The sequence below is a fragment of the Pyrgilauda ruficollis genome, unplaced genomic scaffold, assembly GCF_017590135.1.
Source record: "Pyrgilauda ruficollis isolate IOZ18807 unplaced genomic scaffold, ASM1759013v1 scaffold70, whole genome shotgun sequence".
Lineage (NCBI taxonomy): Eukaryota > Metazoa > Chordata > Aves > Passeriformes > Passeridae > Pyrgilauda > Pyrgilauda ruficollis.
The window spans coordinates 2755997-2782869 of record NW_024528822.1 but is presented as its reverse complement, the minus strand read 5'-3'; the positions used below and the strand labels follow the sequence as shown (position 1 = coordinate 2782869).

The window sequence follows — 26873 nt, the reverse complement described above, 5'->3', positions numbered from 1 at the left end:
GGCCCTGCAGAAAAAAACCCAAAGAGTTTGCTGTCTCTGAGACCTAAGAAACTAATTTTAAATATATTGGCATATCACGATAAAAACAAAACTCTACACTACTTCAGTGTAGCTTTATAGAACATGTATTTTTGTTATTTCAACAATAATAAGGACAGTTGACTAAACCCATACTTTACCAAAAGTGAACTGGCTATTTCAAACCTAACATTAAAACACATGTTGCAGATCAGACATTTTTAAAACATAAAACATGTACATAATACATACATTTGAAAATTATTTTAATAAATTTATTATATGAATTAACATTTTCTTTTATTTAGAAAGTTTATTAATAGTTAGCATTTTGTGATGTTTACAGTAAATGAGTTTCAATCGAACTTTTAAGAAAGTTTAAGCTTTAACTCTATTGAACACTAGTGAGTCAAGACAATGCCAATTTTTCTTCTCTTTTTCCATGTTCACTTCTTTTTTAATATAATTTTACGTTATCTACAGCAATAAATATTCTCCAGTACACTCTTTAACACACCGTTTAAGGTTTTGGAGTTTCGATCTGTTTTGAAGAGTAACTATATTCCAAAAAGAAATCAATTAGCCATGTTAGTTCTCCTGTTAAAAGTATATAAATGTATATAAACATACACATCTTTATCTGCAGCCCTAAATCTAAAATTATTTGTGCGCATACAATCAGGAGCACATTCATATGTGAATGTGCTGGGTTATGCCTGTATGATAATTAAATTAATTTAATTTATTAAATATACTGTAATACTGTACAGATTACAGTATTATAGTTGCATAAGAAATAAAAAGCATAATTTCAGCTGAAGTCTGTTACTTAAATGTCGCTAAAAGAAGGAAACCTTATTGCACTCTTCTATTTCAAAATCTTAGCAGAAAATCGAATTCTGTTATAACCTTTCAGTGGCATTTTAGAAAGACAATTTTGAAGAGACAGAAAGAGAAAATATGTTCCAACAATAAAACATTTTATCTCATTTCCAGTAGACTGATATGTTTTAAAACATATACTAAACAAACTATATAATATTGAATTGGTAAAGTTTCATTTCATTTTCTTATTTCTTTACCTCACGGTTTGGAACTGCATGCCACTAAAACTGCACTAAAGAAGAGCAGAATAGAATTTATAGTTAATACATTCCATATGTTCTGAACATTTGCACTGGGTCTGGCTTGGATGCAGCTATAACTCCTCATAGCAGCCCACAGGGCGCTGTGTGCTGCCTGTGTGACCAAAGCAGTGCTGGTAGCACAGTGATGGTTCAGCTGTGGCTCAACTTCACCCGCACAGCACCAGCGCCACTCTGCCCCACACTGTCTCCCATCCCGGGAATTGTGCTGGGCTGGCCACGGGCTTGGGAGGAGACAGTCAATCAAATGGCCCAAAAACATACCCCATGCCCTATAAAGTCATGCTCTGCAGGAAAACTGGAGCAGGGAGAGCTCTTTCACGGTAGCTGTTGCTCAGAGAATGACTGGGCATCAGTCAGCTCATGGCAGGTGGCGAGTGATTGCCTTTGCATCAGTTGTATTGTTGCCTGATTGATGTAGTGGTGGGTTGTGCTTTCATGGTTGATTGGTGGGTTTTTTGTTGTTTGTTTTGGAATTTTTGTTTGTTTGGGAGGTTTTTCTGGGGGTGTTTTTCTTCCTTTCACTCCTGAACTCCCTTAATCTCGACTCATAAACTGCAGGGTGGGTGAGCACACAAGAGGTAGGGGCTTATTTGCCAGACAGGGCAACCCATTAAACCATTCTACTTTATCTGTGACATAAGAAATGGACCAATCACTTACTCAAATACTAAATAAACAAATTTTTTAAATAAATTCTAAAAAGAGAAATTTTTAGAGAAAAACCTCACAGCTAGTCAAGCATTTGAGAATATAAAAACTTAATAAATTTTACTCCTATAAGAACTAAGCAAGATTTTTTACTGAAATACTGTGTCTACAAAAAATATAGCTCTCAGACACTACATTACTACACTCCTCTGAACCTGCAGGCAGTCAGAACAATGTACAATCAAAGTCTAAATACGACACACAGTAATACTTCTTGCATCATTATATTTAAAAACAAGTATAACAAAAATGTGATACTTAAGCCAGTACTTTACATTTAATATAATACTAAAGACTGCATCTTTTTGAATTCTTAATTCCATTTTGCCTGTTGCAAACTATGAGGATACACTCTGACAGGACAATATAGTTAATGGCACACAGCCTTTGTAAAACATTAAAATCACGTTACTGACTGATAGCTACACAAGGCTGATCAGCAATGTCAGTTCATACTGAAGTACAGCAAATACAGAAACTGAATTTGCTGACAGACCAGCATTTATTTTCATATATACAATTTACAGGTGACATTCAAGTCATGCTCTGATTGGGGGAAAAAAAGAAAACCCAAACACCCCTTACTCCTTTCGATTTTTCATCCCTATTTATCAATTCATTCCAGAAGTCTGACATCCACAGTATGTTAATATGAATTTCTAAAACTTAATTTGAAAAATTATTTGTTATTATTCTGTACTGAAATAGTCTCTAAGAAGCTCAAATTATTAAAGGGAAACAAGCATGGATTTAAGCAAAAAGGCAGTAACGTTATTGGAAATAAATGTGGTGCTTTTACTAGGTTGACACTATGTTAAAATGAAGTAGATGAATAACTAGATATCCTTAGATCACAGCTCATATGATCAGCTGTCAAAATCCTGCTAAAACATCATTAAACTAAGAATTAATTTAAATTAAATTTAGGGGCAGTAAAAACAGTACTAATAAAGAAGTGTCTTAACTTATCATTGACTTTTTTAAACAGCAATACTTCAGTTCCTACTTTGCTACAAAATCCAACCAATTTGCACAATTAAATTTTTATACTACTGCACTTAGGAACTGAAAAGACCCGAGGAAATGGCAGTACTAACTACAGCACTGAGGTAGATTAAAAATTATCAGTTGACAAATGGGGATATGCTTACTGTGCATGTGTGAGAAACCAGGAAACTTGACTGCTTGTGTGTGTTGGGTAAAAGTAAGCATGTATGTTTAGCTGAAATAAGGGAAATTCTCCATATTTTGAAATACATATATTTTTATTGCCTTTGAAAGAATAAGATGTTAAAGTGTGCCTGGGGAAATATTACTCATGTAGTATGATTTTAACTAAATGAAAACAAATGAAATAAATTGCTGTGATTTTCAGTTCGACTAATGCCACAGAAAAAGTAAATGATCTTTCAGAAAAGGTTTGATACATGTTCTTACCATATGCTTCATCTTCCTCATTTACCATATAATCCTACTATTCAAAACCCAAAGTCAAGAGCAAGAGAAGACAACATAATTTACAGAAGATCAACTGGATGATTACCCTTTCTCCCATAGCTTGAAACATAACTTACTTTTATTATCTAGCTGAGCCCTGTATTTACTGAATCCTTTTAGCCGTACTCTCTGGCCCAGTAGATCAAGGAACTCTTCAAAAGCTGGTCCTGCCATCTCATTGTTATACATTTCTTCTTCTGTGCTTTGGCCTGCTTTGCAGTAAAGGATACCAATCTTATGTTGAAAACTCAGCTGAAATTAAAAATTAAATAAATAAGGAAAATTTACAGAAGCAAAGGAAAGTCAATACTAGAATAAATATTAACAATTAAAATATAACACTCTTATAACCCCTGACAGAAGGCATCCGAAAATTAAAAAATAAGTGTTCTGATTTGGGAAATTAAGTCACCATAGGATGAAAACAAAAAAGAAAAAATCCACAAAAGACACACTCCAACTCTTGAAAGAAAACTGGATTGGCACTATTCAAACACAGATAAAAGCAGTACAAAGAGTTTTCGCTTTGTTATCTATAAAAGCACACTCTACTTCATGCTACGGTATGAAAAATTTAATTGGAAATATTTGTATATTGGTCTTTTTTTCTCAGATTTAAAAGAAGGTGAGTTTATTGTCCCTCATTTTTACCCCTTACAGCTCACTGTAGTTCAGTTAAAACAGGTCCTCAGAGCAGTAATTCCTATTATATGTCATTTTTTGCCTTCCTCATAAAATCACGCACTGTTAAAAACTATTTGCCATTTTTAAAAGTATACTTAAAACAAGAAATTAGATTGCAGTCAAATAGTTTTGCTAAAGAGATTCGCAGTTATGGAACGTAACACAAATAAATCACATGTATTCAAAGATAAAGTACAAAAACTATAAAACATTAGGTATAAAGAGAGATCATTACTTCTTGAGCAGATCGTTTTCCTCTTAGCTTTTATGCAAACTTAAACTGACAAAGAGGAAACCTCCACATGGATGGATCAGTCCTATTATTCCTAACCAACACCCTCCAGCACTTCACAAACTGACAAGAGACCATCAGTCACACCCAATTCCCTTCAGACACTTATCTGTATTCATGACTCAAATCAACTCTCCAGCTGCAGACCTCCCTTAATCAAACTTCAGGATTAGTGTCCAGAAAGCATGTTATGCAAAGGCTGGATGTGTTTCTGTTAGAGCAAAGGTGACAACGACAGCCTGCCTCCCCTTAGTCCTAAGGAGGTAAAGACTTTGTGTAGGGGTGAGCTCCTGTGGAACCTGCCCTGGCAGAATGCCATTGACCAGAGAGCAGTTAGGAGAGAAGGATAAGAATAAGGAATAAGGTTTCACCTGGCCAGCCTAGAACACAGAAGAGCCAGAAGATGTAAGATTGATGTGGCATGGGATAGATGACCATCTGAGATAAAAGGGGATTCTGGGTTATGGATGCACTGTAGGAGCTGCCCAAGTCAGACCAGTGAAATCTGCAGCTACTGGTTCGCTCCTGTAATTTCCTTTTGACTGGCATTAGGTGCTATCCCCATCCAGAGTGCTTCCTTAATCCCCATTTCAAAGAGAGTTAGGTATTTAACAAAAAGTTCTAGATTACTGGTGACTATTTTATTCAGCAGAAAGCTAGCATGAACAATTCATGAAGGAAACTGCAAAATAAATGGTTAAACAAACATTAGCTATCAGGAAGCAGTGCTGTTACTTGACACATCCCAGAAGACTTTAAATGATGGTGACCACATTGTCGCCTCCATACCAGCCCTGTGTCCAATAGTTTAACTTAAACCACAGGGGATTTAGGTCAATTTCCTTGACTTCACACTAGAATTGACAAGTAGAGAAGTTAAATGCAAAATGGAGCCACCAAAAATAGGGACAAGAACTAAGAGTAAGGGTTTAAACATTGAGATAAGACACATTGAAAATGAGGATCTGAGACAAACCAGCCCAAGACATGAACTTGTGCGAATGATGCTGCTGGCATCTTCCCATTGTCATAACCATGTAATGAGACTGATGCTGGAAAATAAAACAGCTCGAGACACATTCCTAGCAGTCCCGTCCCATTCGTGATTTGTACATAGTGCCCAGCCGGCGATAGAACTAATCCTGGGATTTGACTTTGTGGACTGACAAGCACTGTGAACGCTATACAATTCTGAACAAAGTCAATACTATAAAAAACCACTATTGCTAAACAAGCTGCAAGCTCATTTGCAGTAAACTGAACCTCCTGCCCCTGTGCTAGAACCCTTCACAACTATATTAGAAGATCTGAGTAAAAGAACTCCCAGCCAAGATCATGGTGGCTGTGCAGAAGCAGAGATCAAGGTTTAGAATGTCAATGCCTAAAAGAGAAATCACTCAAAGAGCTTTGGCAGAATCTTCTTATGTCATGCATTTAACTGGCATGAAGAAGTATCAGAATACTTAAAACTGATAAAGTTTGCCAGTTTTGAAGTGGTACCACATGCTTATTCAAGTCTTTTAAAGTAAATAATTGCAGATGTGTTTCCAATTTCATTATTTCCAATTCAGAAATTTTACATTTAGTTATATTTCACACTGAGAACAATTAAATAACATGACACCACAAAAAAACCTACAAACCCATTTAGCTAATTGGGTATGTAATATGTATTGAAGGTGCATAGTAGTCCTTCCTTACTCAAAATTATTGTGTTCTTGTCAGAATCACTCACTACTGAATCTTGGTATCCTGTCAAATTTTTGCACAGATTATTTATCATGTAACAACAACTTGTTGACGTTCATTATGTGAAGATTTTAGAGTCTTTACTATCAAGGAACACCAAGAGATTAGACACACAATTGCCACTAAATGTCACTGCAACCAATCATAATTTCTTTGGTCTTTTTTAAACTTTATCCTATAGCTTAGACGGAAGTGAGCAACTCTAGAGAGATGCGAGGGGAACCAAAAAGCATATACAATAAACAACCATTAACAGAAATTAGAAAGGGAAACTAAGGGGAAGTTGGAGAAAGCTTAAAAAAACAACAGTAGCAGATAAAATGTTGAATTTTCTTGCAAATATACAGCTGAATTTAATGATGAGCATCATATGGCAGAATAAATAGGGAAAAGGCAATTTCTTAATGTATTCAAATTAGGTTTTAGAACTGGTTTCTACTGCCATTTTTAGAGACAAAATTTGGCCACGTTTCCTTCATAATCCATATTAGATTTCACAGAAAAACTATCAAACAGGTAGAGAATGAAATCAAAACATCAAAGTAGTCTTCAGTTGGCTATGGAAATATGCAAACATTTAATACTCCGTTAGACAAAATTCACATCACTCTGGTGACAGTACCAATCTTGCAGATCATAATTCATCTTTTTTAATTCATTATATTTCCACCAGTTATCACCTTCACTTGCCAAGCATAACTCTTTTTGTATTTACTTGATTAATAAACTGAATGCATTAAGTGCCTAAGAGGATTAAAACCAAAAATGGATCTCATGGCAGTTCTTTGCACAGCTTTCTGTCTATGTTCAAGTAATTACCTTGTAGTAAGTGGTACATAAGTTATATTAATATTACATTTTGTCAGCTGACAGCCCATTTAATAATAGGACTGAATTTCAAAACTGATCGCACAAAATAAAAGGAAGTGCTATATACTGCTGTTTCTCCAAATGAGGAGATGATGATTAAAGAACCACTTTGGTCAGTTCAATGGACAATCTTAATCTCCAGTTTTTGGGAAATACTGTTAGTGAGTTTGAGAAATATTCAGATCAGATCAAATGCAGTCATACTCAATACTGCCTTGAACATATTGCCCCTCTGAAGTGAATATTATTTACTAGATTAACCTAAACTCACTCTGAAGCTCAAACAGCAGAGAGCAAGAGCACATCAGGAACTCTTGGGTTCAGAATTCAGTGCCTCTGATTTCCCTGTATTGTTTTACCAGAAAAACTGACAAACACAGAAGTAAACAACAACATTCAGGAAAATCAACACCATCCTCAAACACCAATATGAACAAAAGTACTAAAATTAACATATAAAAGATAGTTTAACAATCCATCCAAAAAATACCAGTTCTGTTCCTCTGACTACATGTGCTTTGTTTCAAGCAATTGTTAGAGTCACATGGAATTCTGATAGACACCACTGATGTTAGATGCAATCACTACACTCAAAACTGAGCCAGCAATAAAAAATTAACTACAGTACCATTATAGTCAACTGGTTCGATCATTAGATTGGACTTCAACAGATAAATACTGACTTTCACCTAGAAAGTAAGATCTTCAATTTAAATGAACATTTTTTAAAAACCATCACAAGTGTGTCCTTCACAAAATATTCAGAAACCATAAATTTAACTACTAGCTTTGAATGAAGCAGATTCACTTTTATTGAACCTAACAGACCTTACTATTTTCTCTCAAAATTTAAGCCATTTGAATATTTTATTGCCATGCAGTTAATTCAGTAGTCTCAATCACAATTTCAGTTCTATGAATACAGAAGTATTCTATCCTAGTGAGAATACAGCAAATTGATAAAATACAAATACATATCATAAAATGGTATTGTAAAAAATAACCATAAATTTTAGATGCAGAGACTTAAGACACAACATGCTTTGCCTTCTTACCCACACACAATACTAATAGTGTTAGATGTATTTTCATTTGCAGTCAACATTTGTACATTTTTAAATGCAAACACAGATTGTGAAAATCCCTTCTTACTGATGTTAAAACTTAATAATCTTTCACTCAGCCATTGAAAGACAATCTCCATAGACCAATATTTATTTCCTTCAGCTGAAATGTATTTTAAGAAGTATTTGCTTAGAAAAGCAAACCTCATTTTGTCAGTGAAAAATAGGCAAGTTTCTCTAAAACCAAGAAACCGGATGGCTTGCATTACAGATCCATGTTAATTAACACTGTCTGCAAAATATTTAATAATTTTTTTCTTCTATTTATCTAAGGAATAGTCTTTAAGAATAAGGCCATGTGCTACATACCCCTTGTTCATCCAGTTTAAGCAGTTGCTCGGGTACTTTGGGTGAGCTGGAAGCCTGTCTCAGGCACTGGATGCTCAGCTCTGGTATTACATACTCCAGCACCTCTTTGAGAGGCAGACCTCTTGCTGTGCCATGACGAGCAGTGGATGGTATAGCATCTTCTAATATTGCTCCTCTAAGTGTAGTAAGCTGTAGTAAAGGTAAAACACACAAAACATTTTTAGCTCTAATAATCTAAACCCTAGAGATAAAAACTTCAGGGTTTAGCAAAAGTATGGAAAAAAGAAATGGAAAGAAAAACATCCTCACTTTATTTTTTTAACCAGTAAAAAAATTAGTAAATAACTTTAAAAGAGCAGACAAGCTTTCAATTTCTAAGTGACAAATACATTTTTTGCTTAAAGAAATTAATGAAGTATGTTAACAACTTATTATAATTACTAAGAATATTCCTTTTCTGGGGGAGGGGAAAGTATTAAAGATGCCAGTAAACTAAAACAGTTAATTCTGAATTCTGCCATACTATCCTAGCAAACACAGACTGAACATGTGAGCTAAGCTACAGCTGATCACAACTTTACTTAACCCATTCACCTATTATTTTATCTAGAATGCTCTATCTTCATTGGACTTGACAAAAAGAGAGTAATTTCTTAGAGCTGGGTTTCCATTTTTGGAACTCCACTTCTGCCTATAAAAAAAAAAACTAAACTGAAAACAAAAATTATATCTACATCTATATCTGTTTTTACATCTGTCTGCAAAAGCACAAGAGCCCAGTGATATCAGGGGGTCTGGCTAACACTTCTCTATATCCTAGTCAAAATAAAAATCAATAGTCCTAAGGATTCCAAAAATTTACAGTCGTTTGCTGCAATAATAACATTGTGTGTTTTCATACAAACCTAAGGTAGTCGCTGTGATAAAGAAATTTTTTAGCAAGAGATGTTAAATTGCTTGAAATAGAAGTAATGAGACTACACACCCAACAACCACAAGCAAATTCTTCTTTCAAATAAGACCATTATTTTATAAATATATTAATATTCCTTCTGTAAATCATCCATATAAAAGTACATAGAAACATGTCACAAAAAAGCTTCTAAGAAAGTATTTTGAAACAAAATGAAAAAATACAAATAAGTCATTATACTAGTTTTTCTATTTTACAGTTCCCTTTATCCCTACATTTCTTACCCCTTCTTTTCTATCATTAGAAACATAACATCAAGCAGCCAGATGCGCACTTATCTTTAGCTGTGTTAACATCTGTTCCCTTGCTTGCACCTTGCAGTTCTTTTCAGCCAGCTTACCTCCTTTTGGGTGCTCACTCAAAAGACAAAAATTTTATGCAGTACAGAAAAGGAAACCTTTGTTCAGGAGCAACTACATTTACTAATGGTACAGGAAACATCCTTTCCCATTAAGAGATTTACTTTCAAAGTTAGCAATGTACGCTCAGACACACAACTAGTATCCTAAGCTCCAGGTCAACTTTTCCACTGCTTTGCAGAATTATGGAATGAACATTACCTCACTTGTCCTGAAAACTATACGATAGTTGAACTGAGATCCTTCTTTCTCCTTAGCATCTTCAACCTTCTCCCTCCGGATGCTGACTGCTACAGGTCCAAGATTTTCATCTATTCCAAAGTAGTTCTGATGCTCTTTTACACAGGAATGAAGAGATAAGAGTAAAGTATGAATCCCCTAGAAAATTTTCATCATAACTCAAAAAAAAAATTCTGCAGCAAGAAAAAGAGATAACTTTTAATTGACTATGAGGTCTGTGAATACTTGTGATCTAGTGATCTTCTGAACTGTACAATAAGTGCATAAATCACAAATGCTAATTTTGATGAGCAAAATGGTCACTCATATCAAATTACTGCAACTGCTGCTACTATAAAATATTTTTTCCCTTTTTTACTACATAATGAATCTTTTTATTTCATGCTGCAGGAAACTAGTTTGGAGAAACTGTATCTACATATAATCTTGAATAAAAGCTAAGAGTCTTCAAACAAATAAGACTTATTTACAACTTTACATTTCAAGCAGCAACTCATTCTCAACAAGGGAAAACTGAGTCTAGTAACTCTTCAGTGTTTGATGAATAGTTAAATTCATCCTTGAGGCAACTGGTCCAGTCTGGGAGAGTAAAGCACTATGAGCTGTAGAGAAAGATCACATTAGAGACCATTTAAGGAGACCAGACACACTCAAATCCATGTGACCAGTCAGGACTTGTGCTGAGGCTCCTCCTCACCACCTTTGAAAGGTAATAGTGAGTAGTTACAGCCACCTTTAAAAAAGGGCAAGAGGGTCTGGGAAGCCATGGAACAGCCACGACAAATTTTAGTTCCCAGGGAGATTAAGGAACAAATTCTCATGGAAGACTTTTCCAGGCACATGAAGGACAAAAAGATACTTGGAAACAGCCTGCATAGATTTAAAGAATGCAAATCATGCATGACCAATCCAGTTGTTTTCTGCAGTGATGTGACTGGCTTTATGGATGAGGAAGGAGCATTGAATGTCACCCACTTGTGCTTTAGCAATGCTTTTCACACAGTCTCCCACAGTGTATCTGTGTAGCAAAACTGAAAAGACATGGTTTGGACATGCAAATTATAAGGTGGGCAGAAACCAGCTGGACAGTTGACCTTAAAGGACCGTGATCAGTAATACAAATTGCAATTAGCGGCCAGTTACTAAAATGTTTATCAGAATTAGATGGCAGAGGTGTTATTGTTTAATAGGGTTCAATATTATCTAAATGATGGAATGGAGTTCATCCTCAAAAAGTTGCTGTCCCTGACCAAGCTCTAAAAGAAAGAAGAGTTCATGTACTGGGGGTTAGCACTGCAGGTGGGTGCAACAGATGAAAGGGAATAACCAGCAGGCTTTTAACAAATCAGGATTATGTGCACAGAGCAGACATGGAAATGCATAATCCTTGCAGTTCTAACAAAAACAACCAAAGGCAAAGCCACACAGGTAGAGTCCTACAGCTGTAGGGTGTCTGTGCTTCACTTCCCACTCTCCTCTTTCCCTGGAAGCAGCTACTGCTGAGCTGCATGTGAACCAACTCTTAACCCACTTGAAGTTTTCAACCTGACACTTTAAAACAAACTCTCATTTTGACAATCCAAGAAAATGGACTGAAAAAGTCTTATGAAGACCAACACAGAAATGCATGTAGAACAGAACAAGCTCATACAACAGGCTGGGAACCCACTGCCTCAGGAGCCTCTCTGTGCAAGAGGGCTAGGGACCCTTTGAGCACAGGCTGCAGCAGCCAGCAAGACCAGAGATGGAGAGCAAACACACTCTGGGCAAGAGCATTGCAGCAGCTCAGGACAACATTATGCCTTTCTCTTTGGCACTTTTGAGGGCACATGAGAAGCAGTGTCCAGTTTTGGACAGAGTGGGACAAGGCCAACAGAGAACTATAAAGACAATTAGAGGGCTGGAGAATATAACAGATGAGGAAAGGCTAAAAGAAAGGGGCTTGTGCAGCTGAAGAAGAGCAGATTAACAGGGGAAATAACTGCTGGATCCCACAAACTGATGGGAGGTTGTAGAGAAAGGAGAAACAGACTCTTGTACAAGGTACAAAGTAAAAGAACAAGATGCAACCATCACAACATGCAGCCTCTGAGTGGGGGGAACACAATGCAAACAGGTCTCCAAGAGAGATTGTGAAGTCTCCATCCTTAGATACTGCAAAAAACCTAAAGCCACAGTTAAAGGGAAACAGGTTTTGAGCAACCTATTCAGCACCTACATTTAAAGGGAATAAGACTTTAAAGAGGGAATTAGACTGGATGGCCTGCAGAAATGTCTTCCAACCCAATTTATGCTATAATCCCATATTTTAAATAACAACTAATTGAATAATTTCTCCTTAAAGATTGTCTGCATTTAAAAAAAAAAAAAAAAAAAAAACCAAAAAAAACCAAAAAACAAACAAACAAAAAAAAAAAAAGACCCCCCCCAAAAAAAAAACCTAAAAAAAAAAAAACCACCAAAACATTTTGCTAGCATTTTTGAGCTAGTTTGGTACTTTTTTAAAAATAATGTATAGAAATGTGTAAAGAAGTTTTTTTCCAAAATGTCTTTCACTAAGAAGTTATCCATACTCTCAGAATTAATGCAAAGAGTGAAATCATCTCTACATAAAGGACAGTCGTATTTCTCAAATCAAGTTTAAATTAGGTTTCCAGTAGTCTTTCAAAAATCTATCTATGAAGTATGTAGGTGGTTGCAATCCATCTCCTAGTGGAAGGAAAATGAGCATCAGCACATTACAACTTTTTTTGGAAGGAACACCTGGAATCAAAGAGGCGCAAGCATTAAATTATCTGCTCATGCTCTCCAACTACATTCCTTTCCCAGTCCGAGAATTCTACCTGCATGGATAAATAATGTACCTTATGGACATCCCGGTGTTGAATTAAAACTTTGAGTCTAAATGGGCAATTTTGTTAAATGGAACAGGACTTTACACAGAGTGAGGGAGAGAAAAAGAGAAGTTCAGACATCAAACACTTCCAATAACATAAAAGCTCCCCTCAGCTGCATAATTCAGGCTTTGACATAAGGTAAACTCCTCAGTTAGAAGTCTAGAGCTTTCCATTTTGATGTAAATCCAGAAAAGGGTATTACACAGTTGCTAGATTTCTTGGTTGCAGTATTACTGAGCAGAAAAATACAAGTGTGTGCAGATACCTATGAATTTCTTGTACAACATAAAATACACAAACCCAAACACACTATTTATATTAAAATAAAACAGATAAACTGGAAAAGAAAAGTAAGGAAGCTGAAGTAAATTGAATAGCATGGCTACTGATATTCCGGGATTTGGGGAAAACATTTTTAATTCAAGGCATCTTCTTTTTTTAATTTCAAAAAGTACAAACTCATTAAACTCATTTATATGTGTTTATGTTGGCTTAAAAGAACCAGCTGGGGACAAAAGAATAAAATAAGTGCTATTTTCTAGCTGAGATCTAGAGAGATGCTAAAATATTTGTCATTTTTGACTTTTTCACTTTGAGGAATAGTTGTCAATTTTTCTCCTAACACAAAAGTCTTAATTGTACAAAACTGAGTTAATACCAATAGCTTGCTAAGCCTGTTTTAGGACATTTTTTCAATCCCATATCAGCAGATAGTGTCAGTAACATTAAATGGTTGCAAGCATCCCTCAAATAAAAAACATGGTAATAATAAACAAGTCTTCAGGAATTATGAGGATAATTGCACAAGGGGAAATGGACAAATCAATGATAATCAAAACAATGAGATAAAATAATATACTCTAGCTTTTACAATTCTCAACTGAAAACTGAGAAGACATATTCTGAGAAGACATTTATATCATTGCAACTGATATAAAATATAACATATTTTATATCAGTTGCAATGGATTTGATTTTAACAATAGTTACAAAGCTTATAAATATGCAGTATAAAACTACAACTCGTTTCAGAAAACACTGAATCCCAAATCTCACATTTCTTGAAAGGGAATGGAATAATTAGTGCTACACATGCCAGGGTGTTTCTTCCATGCATCTTAAAACAGAAATAAAACTGGTATGCTGACAAGTGCCAATTATAAAACTGTTAACAAAATGAAATGTTCAGAAAGCTATTTCTTTTTCATATATTTTTTCCTCAAAGCAACAGAAATCAGTGATAGTATGTAAAAGTAACTATTGTTTGCTCAATTGTTGTTTCATCCTACCACAATGATTTTGATAAAATTAAACTGCACAACTAAATCTAAAAATTAGCTAGGACAACTCAATGTCATGGAAGAGCATCACGCAGACCCAGTATGAACACAAATGTCAATTTTCTTTTCAATATGGAAGTTCAGGCCAGCAGCAAGACATCTTGGTGCCCAATGCAAAATGTGTGGATTATTTCCTCTGTCCACAGTAAGTTTTGCTTGGGTAAGAACTGTATTCAATTGGAATTAATGTGGTGATTCCCTACGTGCTTGATCCCTTAAGATAGCAGACTAAAAATTAAGATTTTAGTTTCATCAGCTTGTTCACCCTGACTTGTTGCATCGTAAAAGCCATTCAATATAGATTTCTCTCATTTAGCCTCTGTTACAGCTCTATAAAAAGATAATGCACAACAGGCCATGGCTTTCATATCATTGTAAAGGTGAGAAGGTAACAATTCATTACTGGATATTAAATGAATCATACCACATTCACTTTTGAAGAACTCTGCCTAGAGAACAATTAGTAACAATTAAAGTTTCCCAGTGTGATACTATGTGGGACAAAATTCTGAGAAACTCTGATACTATTTCAAAACAGAAGTTAATAAAAACTAATTACATTCACATCAATTTTCCAGAAAGGTCATTAGGTTTGTTTATCATATAGTATTTAAAGTGGCTTTGAGTATGCATCTGCATTTTCTTTTTATAATTTCTCTGACAAGATTTTTCTTCACAGAAGTGTTCCACACTTCAGCACTTGTAACTCAACCAAGATAAAAGCACTTCACAAACAAGTCCTCTTTCATCTGGCTTAATTTTGTCTCCCCCTTCCCCCCTGCTCATCCTGCCACCACCTTTTTCTGCTGACAGTCTTCCTTTCATTTTTGTGAATGCCATCTTTTCTTCCCTCTGCCCCTCAAAAAATGTGCCACCCTTTTGTCAAAAGTTTCACTTCATTCTCTTACACTCTGACTCCCTCAACACTTTTTATATAATTTACAACCTGTCTAGCTTGGAATCCATTTTGAACCTGGGAATTTGCTGCCCATTCCTTGCTTAGCTGTGGGTCTCCTTCTTCCTCTTCCATCACAGATCCACATTCTTCTATTCCTATCCTTTTAAATAGTTTGTTGCATCTAATATGTTTTCAGTTTCTATTGTATTGTGACCGGCACTGTACTGGATCCTCTTTTGAGTCCCTTTTAAAGAGTTACAGGGGGAGGGAGTAACAGTACAGTGCTGATTTCCTGATGTTCAAATATAGTTACAAAGTAGAGGAAGTATGATTTCAAGAAGAACAAGAAGAATCAGGCTGTAACAGTTTTTAAAAACAGAAGCAGACTTTTAATAAAAGCAAGAAGATCTAGCTGTAATTCATAATACAGAAAGGACAGAGACAGGTATTTTGAAGGTATTTCTGAAAAACTAAGTAACAGCAGAAGCTCTCTATTTAAAGAGTATGTACATGTGCATACAGTATGAAAGGCCTCAAGACACATGTGAAGACAGTTGAATCTAGAAGAGCGTCAGAAGCCTCAATAATAAAATTTTCTCTTTTGGAGTCACCTTTTAGGAAATAATTATTTCCACTCTGAGTATCAGTATTTCCAATGCATTTACTGGATATAAATGACATATTTTCCTCCGACTTATCAAGAAAGTTTGGGCTGGAGAAGTTAACTTACATGCTATTTTATACGACCTTTCATTAAATCACTTAATGAACTCACACAGTTATTGCATAACCATACATAAACCACTGCTTTGCCCTGTTGGAGCAAAAATAATAGGCTTAATTTCAATAAAGAGTTTCAGGATTCTCTGGAATACTTAGGTCTCTCTATAGAGAAGAAGGAAAACAAATTATAATCTTTACTAAATTTAAATCTGAACAGTTGCATTACAAAAATTTACCTTTTCCATAGAAGAACTTGCGGTAATAATATGCTCCAAGATCAATGTGTTCTATGATGTAACGCTTCACTTTCTCTCTGTGAATAGATTGGTTTTCTCTTGGCACTTCCAGAACTGAAACACCAGCATTTGTGCAATGGGAACTCAGAGAGGACTCAAAAGAACAACTTTCACCTGAAGAAAAAGATGCTGAATTTGCCCTAGAAAGCGCAATCCGTCTATCTCCTTCCCCACCAGTTTCATTCCTGAAGTAAGGGCAACTCAACACTAGATCATTGCTTTTGCCATCGCCCTCATCAGCATCTAAATTCTCTTTCGAATTGAGGTCCTCTTTGCTTCCCAAAGGAGATTCACAGTTTCCAGTCTGGCCTGCTGGCATCTGAGTTTGCGACGCAGCTGAGGCCCCAGTGGTGATATTTTTTCTTTTTCCTACATTTACTCTGGTAGCCATTGCTTCATTTATGTTAAACAAAACGCTCTGAACATCATAATGTGCAAAACATTTCTGACAGTTCCAAGAACGAACATTTCTGTCAAGTCTATCATCCAGGTCTGATGAAAACTTAAAAGTTTCATGCTCACTTTTAACTGTTCGCAATTTTCTAAACAGAGATGTTTCTACTGCTTCTGATTTAAGTCTCCTCTTGAAAGATTTTTCCCTTTCTCGACCAATAAGTAGGGCACTATCCATATAATCCAACCCAGAAATCCTGACAAATTCTCCCCTGGAAATCTGTGCAGCAGCATGTAGACTTGGAGAAACTGTTGGATCACAGTGGAAAAACTCAGAAAATCCAAAAGGAGCAAGGGTTTTATGTTCAAAATTTTCCACTCTATATCCTCTCAGCATTGCAAAAAAATTTTCTCCAGACAAGCCTTGTCTATCAATTGAAGAAGTACTGCCATATTCTCTGTGAAGAGCTGCTCCAGTATTTGGGTTAACAGCATTTTGGTCTAACACATCTTCAGCATCAATATCACTTATTGTCACATCACTGTTGCTTCTTTGCCTTATGGGATGAAGACCTCTTTGAGGTGAATGAACAAAAAGATCTCCAATTGAATATTTTCCCTCTGTAAATTCCAGTTCTAGCTCTTCTTGCTGTTCATCACTTTGGTCGTTTTGTCCATTTGGAAGTACTGATCCAACACCTTCATAACTGGCTGGAGGTCTGTTTTCCCAAGCAGCTTTACTCAGCTCCTTAGAGCAATCCTTTTTAGGAGGCCATTCAGATACCCTTGCTCGAACACCCATTTTAGGCACGGCTGGTGTACCATTTGTTTGATTATTTTCAGCTTTGCTGGAGGCATTTGAAGAAACAGGAGGACCCATGCTACCGTTCAAGGCTTTAAGTTTTCTAGCGAAATAATCATCAGATTGCATGCTTCTTGAAGGCTCCCTGAACTTGGAGGAAGTTCTGCTAACCTTGTGCTTATCTTCTTGCAAAGACCTTTGATCACTCATGTCCAGTCAGTGGGAGGGGAACCACTACTATTGCATAAATTTACTGTTACATTTGTTATTACATCCTCTTTTATGGACCAATAAACTGTGATATAAAAATACTGTTACAGTCTTCCCACAGGTGCAGGCAGAGACCTCAGTGTACCATTTTTGTACAATTTATATCAGGAGAGCAATCTCAAAACATTTCCTTCAGTTCAGATGCATTCAGTTCAGTATTAATCCAGACAAATTTCTTAAATCTGTTCATAAGGAAAAGAATAAAAAAAAAAGTGTTAAAATGTTTATACTCAATAACAGTAAGTTTCCACTGTTGCTTGCAATTACACAACACCTCATGAAACTGGTTGGATGTAAAGTGACTTGCTTTGTATAATTTTCTACCCTTGGACTCCTTAAAACCCAGCAAATTTAACAATTCCAGTTTTTCATGTGATTCCACAGGATGTGACCAGCTTGAACCTGCATCTCTCATGGGCTCCCCCTGCACAAGCAGAATAGCCACGGACAATTCTCTCTGCATTCCCTGCAATGCTGACAGCAGCTCAGATGCCTACTCTCCATCTAATCACTGGGGTTTGTTTAAATAACATCTAAGACACTCTTTTCCAAGCTTTCTGGAAAATGGTTAATGCACACAGGAGTGACGGGGCAAGACTGATAGAAAATGTAAGTAAAATACATGGAGCAGATAGGACCTTATAGAGAGAGACGTGTTTTGCCTCATTTAAAAGAACATTTAAAGATAAGCAATTGTTCCACTATGATTAATTCAGTGAATTAATGTATTTTGTTTCCTTCCCCTTCTCTCTTCCCAAAGGGAGGTTTACTTACGTTCCTTTCTTTGGAGTGCAAACTATTATTTAGCTGTGTAAAGCAGTTGCAGTTGTTTCTGTTATATTATATTCCTCTGGTTGGAAACCCAGACTGTTAACTCTGTTATTGTGATAAAGAACATGTCTGTTTTCTTCTGTAAATAAGAAAAGATAGTAGCCCTATTGATAAGCCTCAATTTGATTACAAAATTGGAACTGTTAGGATATAAAAATACTCTTCAATAGTCTTAAGAGTGACCATGACTCGTGCTGTGAAGATTCATTTGCAGGCTGAGTCCGTCCATTAATCCATTGCATAAAAGCAGATTAAAACAAGAGAAGACAGAATGCTGTCTACTTCTTCATATTTTATTCCTTGAACAAAAATGCCAACATAACAATCTTTTAAGATGCTACAAATAAGGACACTATGCATTTACCAGAAACTAAAAAGAAGTCAGGTTAAACTAGCTTGGAATATGAATTCTCCCTTGATTTCAATTACAAGATGAGGTAGTAAGAGGAGTTCAGAAGATGAGTGGTTTTTTCCTGTATTTAACGTGATAAAAATTCCTTGAGAATGGGGAGGAAGGATGACATGAGGGACAAAGGAGCAATATAAATGAAAATGTGACACCTTATTTTTTCTTCTTGTCAGAAATCAACTGAAATTGTGTTTGATACAGTAAACTTTAGAAGACTTCTGCAGTAATGAGGTAACCAACACAAGTTAGACTTGAGCACTCTCATAATGGCTATGGTTTCTATGTGACCAGTAGTAAAAATTGCTGACAATTTCAATAACATGTATCTCTGCAGCTTACTTTCACTCCAAAGAAATTCTTTGCTGGCCAATAAAGACAATTAAATGGGTTCCTTACAGAAATCCAAAAGATTATTTAAACAACTGACATATTCAGATGAATAGCACTTGAAAAGCAGCAACTAGGATTTTTAAACATGACTTATGAAAATACTATACAAAAAGAAAAATATTGGTCAAAGAATCGTAGAATGGTTTGGGTTACAAGGGAACTTAAAGATCATCTAGTCCCAATTCCCCTGGCATGTACAGGGACACTTTCCACTAGACCAGGTTGCTCAGAGTCCAATCCAACCTGGCCTTGAACACTTCCAGAGATAGGCGATCCCATTCTGGACAACCTGTTGCAGTGCCTCACCACCCTCATAATGAAGAATTTCTTCCTAATATCTGATTTCTTTCAGTTTAAGACAGTTAATCCCCACCTAGTCACTACATGCCCTGTAGAAGTCCCTTTCCAGCTCTCTTGTAGACCCTTTTTAGGTACTGGAAAGCCAGAATTAGGCTTCCTTGGAGCCATCTCTTCTCCATGCTGAACAACCCCAACTCCCTCACAGCCTTTCCTCACAAGAGATGTTCCACTCCCCTGATCATCTCCACGGCCTCCTCTGGACTCACTCCAACAGGTTGATATCCTTCCTGTGCTGGGTACCCCAGAGCTGGATGCAGGGTTCCAGGCGGGGTCTCACCAGAGCAGAGCAGAGGGGCAGAATCCCCTCCTTCATCTGCTGCTTTGGATAAGTCCAGGATGTGTCTGGCTTTCTGAGCTGCAAGAACACACTGCTGGGTCATGCCCAGCTTTTCCTTCACCAATAACCCAAAGAGTTCTTTGCAGGACTGCCCTCAGATATGTCAATACGCTCAACATTTTTGGAGAACAAGTAATACTGCAAAGTTAAAATAGAAGACAGTTCCTTGCAAATTAACATGAACAGCTGACAGCTTTTTAATAATTTCTTAGACTGTTCTTTATACCATCATAGAAGTGGAAGAAACCTTTGCTAAATAAAAATTCTGAAGGAAAACTAAACTATTCCAGAATCATATTTTCTGTTTCTGCCAGAATATAGAAGAGTGAGAACACACAGTAAGTTTAATTTCACACACTGGGAAAGATATTTAACTTCTTATTAAAGATTAATACAATTTTCTTGGAAACGATGGTGAATTACATCTTCTAGCCTCCTTGCCCTTTTCTACATAGAAACCATTCATAGAAGTCATTAGTTTATGCATTTTAAAATAAAAAAAAAAGTCTCTGAAAAATAGGAAAAATACATATAAGGTAAGAAAAGGCTATATTGCAAAAATTCCATTCTTTTCTTCTCTTGTGTTAGCCTTTTTTCTATCGTAAGCATTTGCATTGTAGCATTTTTTTATCATAAGCATTTGTAGCATTTGCTATCACAAGCATTTGCAAAAGTAGTGAATTGGACCAGGAGCATAATGAAGGATGAATTGAATTGAAACTGGAGATGAGGTGGTGGGGATGAGAAGGAAAGAGCAATAGATGGACACTACCAGCCCACTTATTTTCAATCCAAATCCACAATGTGATTTACTGTTTGGCCTCACAAACATCTGCATTTGTGAAAGGCAGCAGAGAGCCTGAAGGCCACAGGAAAGCAAGACTTTTTTTAGTTTTTTCTCTGGTGGTGGTGGTGGTGGTAGCTTAAATACTTGATGAAGTATGGCCTGAGTATTTTAACAGAGGTACATTGCAAAAGACAGTACTTTAACAGAGAATTCATTTTCTTTACAGTGCAAAGCTGGTGTGACAGAAGACTAAAGAAATGCCTGTTTGGAAATGCAGATTCATATTTTATTGGAAATAGTAATGCTTGAAGAAATGATGCAATATATTTAAGATATATTGTTAATTTTTTTTTCTTAATCTGAAATTGGCCTAACTGAAAAAAAAGTTTGCCAGTTTTAACATGACTGACCCTTTCCATAAATTCCTATAACTCAGTACAGCAGCATGTTCTGGCTGACAGCTGACTTATGCTGATGGATAGCACTATAGTCTCATGTTATCTGTTGTTAAGGATTTTCTCTCTCCACAGTAATAATTTACCAACTCACAAATATTGCACTGATGTTGATACTATTTATTGTAAACCTATTTTTTTTTGTTGTTGTTGAATTTAATAAACTATTACTTCCACAAAGAACGATGTCAATGTGCTCATGAGTACTCTTCTCTTCAGACCTGTACAGGTCTTTTGGTCCAGTTCTTCACTTCCCTCTCTTTTCATCTCACCCTAGCATTGAGGAATGGAATCAGTGACAGATAAGGTCAAAAAAGAAAAGCTGGATGCCTACCCTGCTGTTGTGCTCCTGCCAACCCTTCCCACTAAGACTGCTGGATGTTATGCAAATAACTTAAGTTCCTTCCACACAGCTACAAAGACTTCCTTCTGAGCTCAGTACAGCAGCTGGTTTGTTAGCTACAGTTACAGTTCTTTAACATGGAACGATTCCAAGTTTCCTGGGGACCTGGATACATGCCCACAAATGTTCCTGTGCCAGTAGCGGAGCAATGAATGAGGACTGTGCTATTGGACTATCCTGTCAAAAGGAGGTTGTTTGGTAACGCTGCCTCATGTCAGCCTTGATAGATGGAAATGAATTATTTAACAAGTCTTTCTGTGATCATTTTGTTGATCAAGACTTTGGAAATCTGCCCCTATTATTATGTAATGCTATCATCCTAAAAAAGAATGCATAATTTGGATGAAAGCATTAATCTCTACTATTTATCAAGATGACAATTCTATACACCATGACTCTCAAGCTCTACTAATCTTAAAAAAAAATGGGAAGTGCAATTTGATAAAACAGGAGAACAGGCAGTAATAATATGCCAAAAGCTGAAGACCTGGCATTTAATTTGCATTCAATTGGTTCTACACAGCATTTTCTGTGTCTCCCTCCAGTTAGTTTCCAGTCTTCAGAGAAACACGGAGTGGTGCAGTAGTGTTATGTATTTGGCCACTACAGCAGAGCAGCAGCTACACAATTCCCACTTCATGGGAATCTGAAGTTTGCAAGAAAATTCCGCACATGCTTTCAAGTGCAGTGAAAAAGAAGAGTGCAAGGGACAAATGAACATGGTTTCTAAGCTGCCTGTATTTTCACAAGTTCTAGAACAGATAACTCACTGAACAAATCTGTCACAAGATCTGTCACAAAGATCTGTCACAAAACTAAGACCATCACTGAAAAAAATAAGTAATTTTTGAAAAATTACAAAATAATAGGAGATACTTTTTAAATTCAAGTTCCACATTTATTTTTTTTAATAACAGACTACGTTAGCAAGTATTCTTAGATTTACGTATTTTAATGTATCTGTTAACAGCATCTATTTCTTAATTATTTCCTTAATATTCTTAATAGTTCCTAAAAGATCTATCCAATTTTCAGAAGCAAAGCGACAGCTATGTCTGGTTTTCAAGTAATATTAGTTGTGTGTTCAATTCAGAGGATTCAGATCGCACTAAACTGTGATATCATATCACATGACAGTTGATTATGATGTCACACAGGAGACATTACTGCAGATAGTAGTATGAAAAAGAAAAATTAGTTCTTCACGTTTTTGCCTTTTTTCATGCAAATGTCTTTAGAAAACGATGATATTTAAGCATAATTGTCTTTAAATAGACTATTTCTTTCAAAGTTTTCCATAGGGCTCAGTGAATATTAAAGAATAACGCTAAACTATAATTGAGCCACTTATTCAGATTGCAGCTGTGGAAAATGGATTGGAAATAATACAATGATCAAATTATGAGCAGAGCTCATGAAAAAAAAAATGGTTCAAATTATTGTACATCAAATTTACAACTAAAGCTATAACTACTACAGTATAAATGGTTATTTCAGCTATGCATATTTCAGATACTTTATTAATATGCAGACATGGAAAAGAGGCAGAAGAACGATGGGAAGGCCTCCATCTGACAAATGGAAATATAGATGAGCTGCTCTGTAGCGAATATTTCTTGCACACTTCCTTAGCTATGCTGCATTTCTTTACATTTATACTCTGTGTGAGTGAAATTTCAGAGTAGAAAACTGAAAAAAACTTTCGTTGAAATAACATCGTTACAAAAATGTATTCACAAACAATCATGGGGAGTGGGAAGCAGGGAAGGAGCTATAGCTAAGAGTGACAACAGCCCACATAATTCTCAGTGTCGGTGTAAGACCCTCACTTTTCTTAGCAAAACAGTGGAATTGCACTAATTTTGGACTGGTACAAGATTTTGGGTAAAAAATGAATAAAAATAAAAAAACATACTCTGTTCTTCAAACATAGTTTCCTCCTCCAACAAAGAAAATGGCAGATGGACATAAATACTCAGAAAGAGATGCAACAAAACTTTGAATTCCACACATCTGTTTAGTGCTGTTCAATGAAAGGTATTTTACTTTTAAGGGAGAGACATCTCCAGCCGCAACTGTTCTCTTTCACCAACAGGCTGAGAAAAATCTCATGACCATCTGTAAAAATAATTGTGTAAGATGTAATAGCATATAGGCCATTTAAAACACTGGACTTGTTCATTCTATGGTCAAGATCCCCCATCTGTCATCTTGGCGTTTCCAGAGAAAATATTTTAATAAATCTCACCTTCCAACTGCTAAATACAAAACTCAATACTATGCATCAGTTTGGTTATTTTTAAATATAGCGCATCCATGCAGTGAAAAAAAAAAAACCAAAAAAGGCCATTACAAAAGATGCACTTTCTTTGGTGTAAATCATGATTCCAAAGTATCACAAAGTTCCAGCAGCTTCCCTTTAGCTTATCTTTTATTACTTTTCCTGAATGTATGGTCCTACATGTTTTATCTCAAGTCATGCTTTGTTTAATTAAAAAAACACAGCTTAAGTTTTTCATCAAGCAACCTAGGTTATCTCTCACTGAACATCAGTGTTTTACACTGAGCTGTTACTGACCATAGCCTTATTGTCATTTATTTTAAACCTTGTTAGAGATCACCTTCTGTTACTGAAAACATTTTTTGTAGATAAATTTGTGACTGTTTCAGCACTGCATTTTCTTAGAATATTAGTACCAATATTCTGGTTTTCCATTAATGCAAGATTAGACAGAGATGCATTAAGGCTAATTTGATTTCCAGAACCAGCTGGATATCCTCCTATTCTTAGAGCTCTAATGCAGAGCTCAACTACAAAACTGGAACTGAAGCTGAATCTTATTCAGGTTGAACCATGTAAAGTAGCAGAGTTTAAACTATAGCAAAACTGCCACTGAAAAACACACAGAATATTTCATTTGCGTTCTTCCAATTCAGTTCAGTTATTTTTAACTGAAATTATGAAACTTAAAATACAGTAAAGCCTACAACAAAAAATAATTAATGAAGTAAAAAGGAAACATTTTAACAGGAAGTCTTAGACCAAAGAATTTTTCCAGGAAAAAGTTGAAAATATATACATAGATCTTTTACATATATGTAATTGACCACCTATTATTCCAGGGGGAGGGGACATGCACCAAACTCCTCATAGATTATTATTAATAACTGATATTATTTTTGACAGTCTTTAATAAATGCAAATAGTAGTTATTTGACCTATCAGTCAAATTCTGGTATCAGTGAAAATTTTTTAAAAAATCTCATATATTCTAAACTCTCTGTTTCCTTTCATTCTTTCCATTCAAGAACCTAGATGTCGAAGGGCAGGAATAACAAAAAAGAAAACAACTTATTGTGTATTATATAATCTGGTTTCTACAGAGAGACTAAAAAGACATCTAGAATGTAATTTACATAGAATCATCCAGTCTGACATACTAAGACACTTCCCTACTTGAAAGAGTTTAGAGATACTTATGCCTGTTCCTCCAACAATTCACAATAATTACAATTTCCTCATAAACAGATTTATCCTTAAAATACTAGTAAAGCAGAATTCTAATTCTAGTTTCATCTTTGAAAATGAAGAGTCTTCAACACACAATGATACAGATATGTCATAAACAGGATTCGCACAAAAAATAGCAGTCAGCAGATAAATACAAATAAATTTTGCGTAATACTTTATACATTCAGTGTAGTTCAAGATCGCAGAAAGAAGGAAGCAAAAATCTGTTCGCATTACATGTTCTTTTCCTCAGCCTTAGATCTGATTCAGTAAGGGAGTTCACATTAGACAAAGCATGAATTATTCTGAAAGGGTAAGGATGACTCATTTTCAGTAATAATACAGAAACACTGCATTGAAGCAAGTTCCACTTAAAAAGCAACAAAAAAAGTGGTCTTCTCAAACAAGCTGGACAGCATCTGAAACTTCAGTGGAAACATAACTGTCTACAGGCTCAGAAATTGTCGAAAGTCCAGCTGTCAGAAGATTATTTAATTGGCCCTTCCTGCATGAATGTATGCATTCTCATTGAAATTGTATAATCCACAATGCAGGGACCATTCCTACATCCACTGTACGGGATGCCAAACACCACGATAACCCACGTGGTAAACAACAAGTGGACCAAGTCACTGTCAGCGGCAAAGCTTGGACAGATGAAGACAGGACTTGTGCAGCCTGTCTGCATTATTCAGAGACAAAGAAAAGGACAACCAATTGAATGTGTATCTGGATAACAACACCAAAAGAGGAATACAGCACCCATAAATCAACTAGCAGAAGAGTCTAGAGAAAGGAACATGTTCATATTGTATGTTGAGAAAGAAACATACATGTGCTCCATTTCAAAACAAACTTTTTACCTTCGAATTGTTAAGAAACATCTACAAGTACTACAAATGCTGTCTTTTATGCAGTTCTTATAGAACACTGGCAGAAACAAAAAGCAAATCAGCAACATATTGCAAGAGCACTGCATTATTTTAAAACAAAGTAAAGAACATATTCTACATTTTCCCTTAATTAGTCACATCAGAAATTATTTCTTCTAATTCTAGCTCAGTGTACAGAATTGAAATTCCAATTGAAAAGCACTCTGCCTAAGAGCAGGCAGAGAGAAAACTAGATGAAAAAACCCACAAGAAGCAACCCACTAATATTAAGAAATGTCCATTTCATAAAAAAAAAGTCACACTGTAAGAAGTTTTTTCCTTACAATATATAACAAATTGCTACAGATGGTATGATGGGAATGAAAAATTAGAAGTAGTTGAATAACATCATTATCTCAGTTATCAATCTTCAAAATTTAAGACTTCATGAATGGAGACAGATTTCTAACTGAAAAATATGCTCAAATTTCTGACAATGCACTAGCACTGTATTTTCTACTGGTTTTTTCTACAGCTTTTGGGATATGTATGTCAGCTCCCACATAGTGCATACAATTGCTTTTGATTATTGTGAAAAAAATAGGCATTCTGGAGTTGGCACCTCTTTAGCTATCTGAAGAAATGGGTTTTAATTAGAAGTTGATGGGAAAGTAAAGATGTGCTAACATTTTGACTGTTGTTTCACATTCTGAGGTAGAAATTTGGAAGCAGATTCAGAAGCTGCACTGAAGTTGAACAAGGAGTCTAGTACTGCAAAAGGAGATATTGTTCAGAAAGAGAGAACAAGATTGCAAGCTTTGGCTTTTCAGAGTCAGTAGGTCACAAAAATTTGTGAGGCAATTCCACTTTCCATAAGTCTAGTACAGTGAGGCCTAAAATAAAACATTTTCATCCACTCAGTGAAAGG

At 35.8% G+C, this 26873-nt stretch overlaps 1 protein-coding gene across 3 annotated transcripts in view; it reads right to left on the bottom strand.

Moving 5' to 3' along the window:
• Positions 1–26873, bottom strand: part of SIPA1L2 (signal induced proliferation associated 1 like 2) — a 126495-nt gene that overhangs the window by 55711 nt on the left and 43911 nt on the right. For all 3 annotated transcript variants that reach the window (XM_041485498.1, XM_041485499.1, XM_041485500.1), the window contains exons 3-6: positions 16066–17772; positions 9933–10066; positions 8400–8588; positions 3449–3623 (exon numbers count right to left, since the gene is read on the bottom strand). In XM_041485498.1, coding sequence (XP_041341432.1) covers positions 3449–3623; positions 8400–8588; positions 9933–10066; positions 16066–17530 — 1963 coding nt within the window. In that variant the 5' untranslated portion in view covers positions 17531–17772. The remainder of the gene's footprint in view (positions 1–3448; positions 3624–8399; positions 8589–9932; positions 10067–16065; positions 17773–26873) is intronic.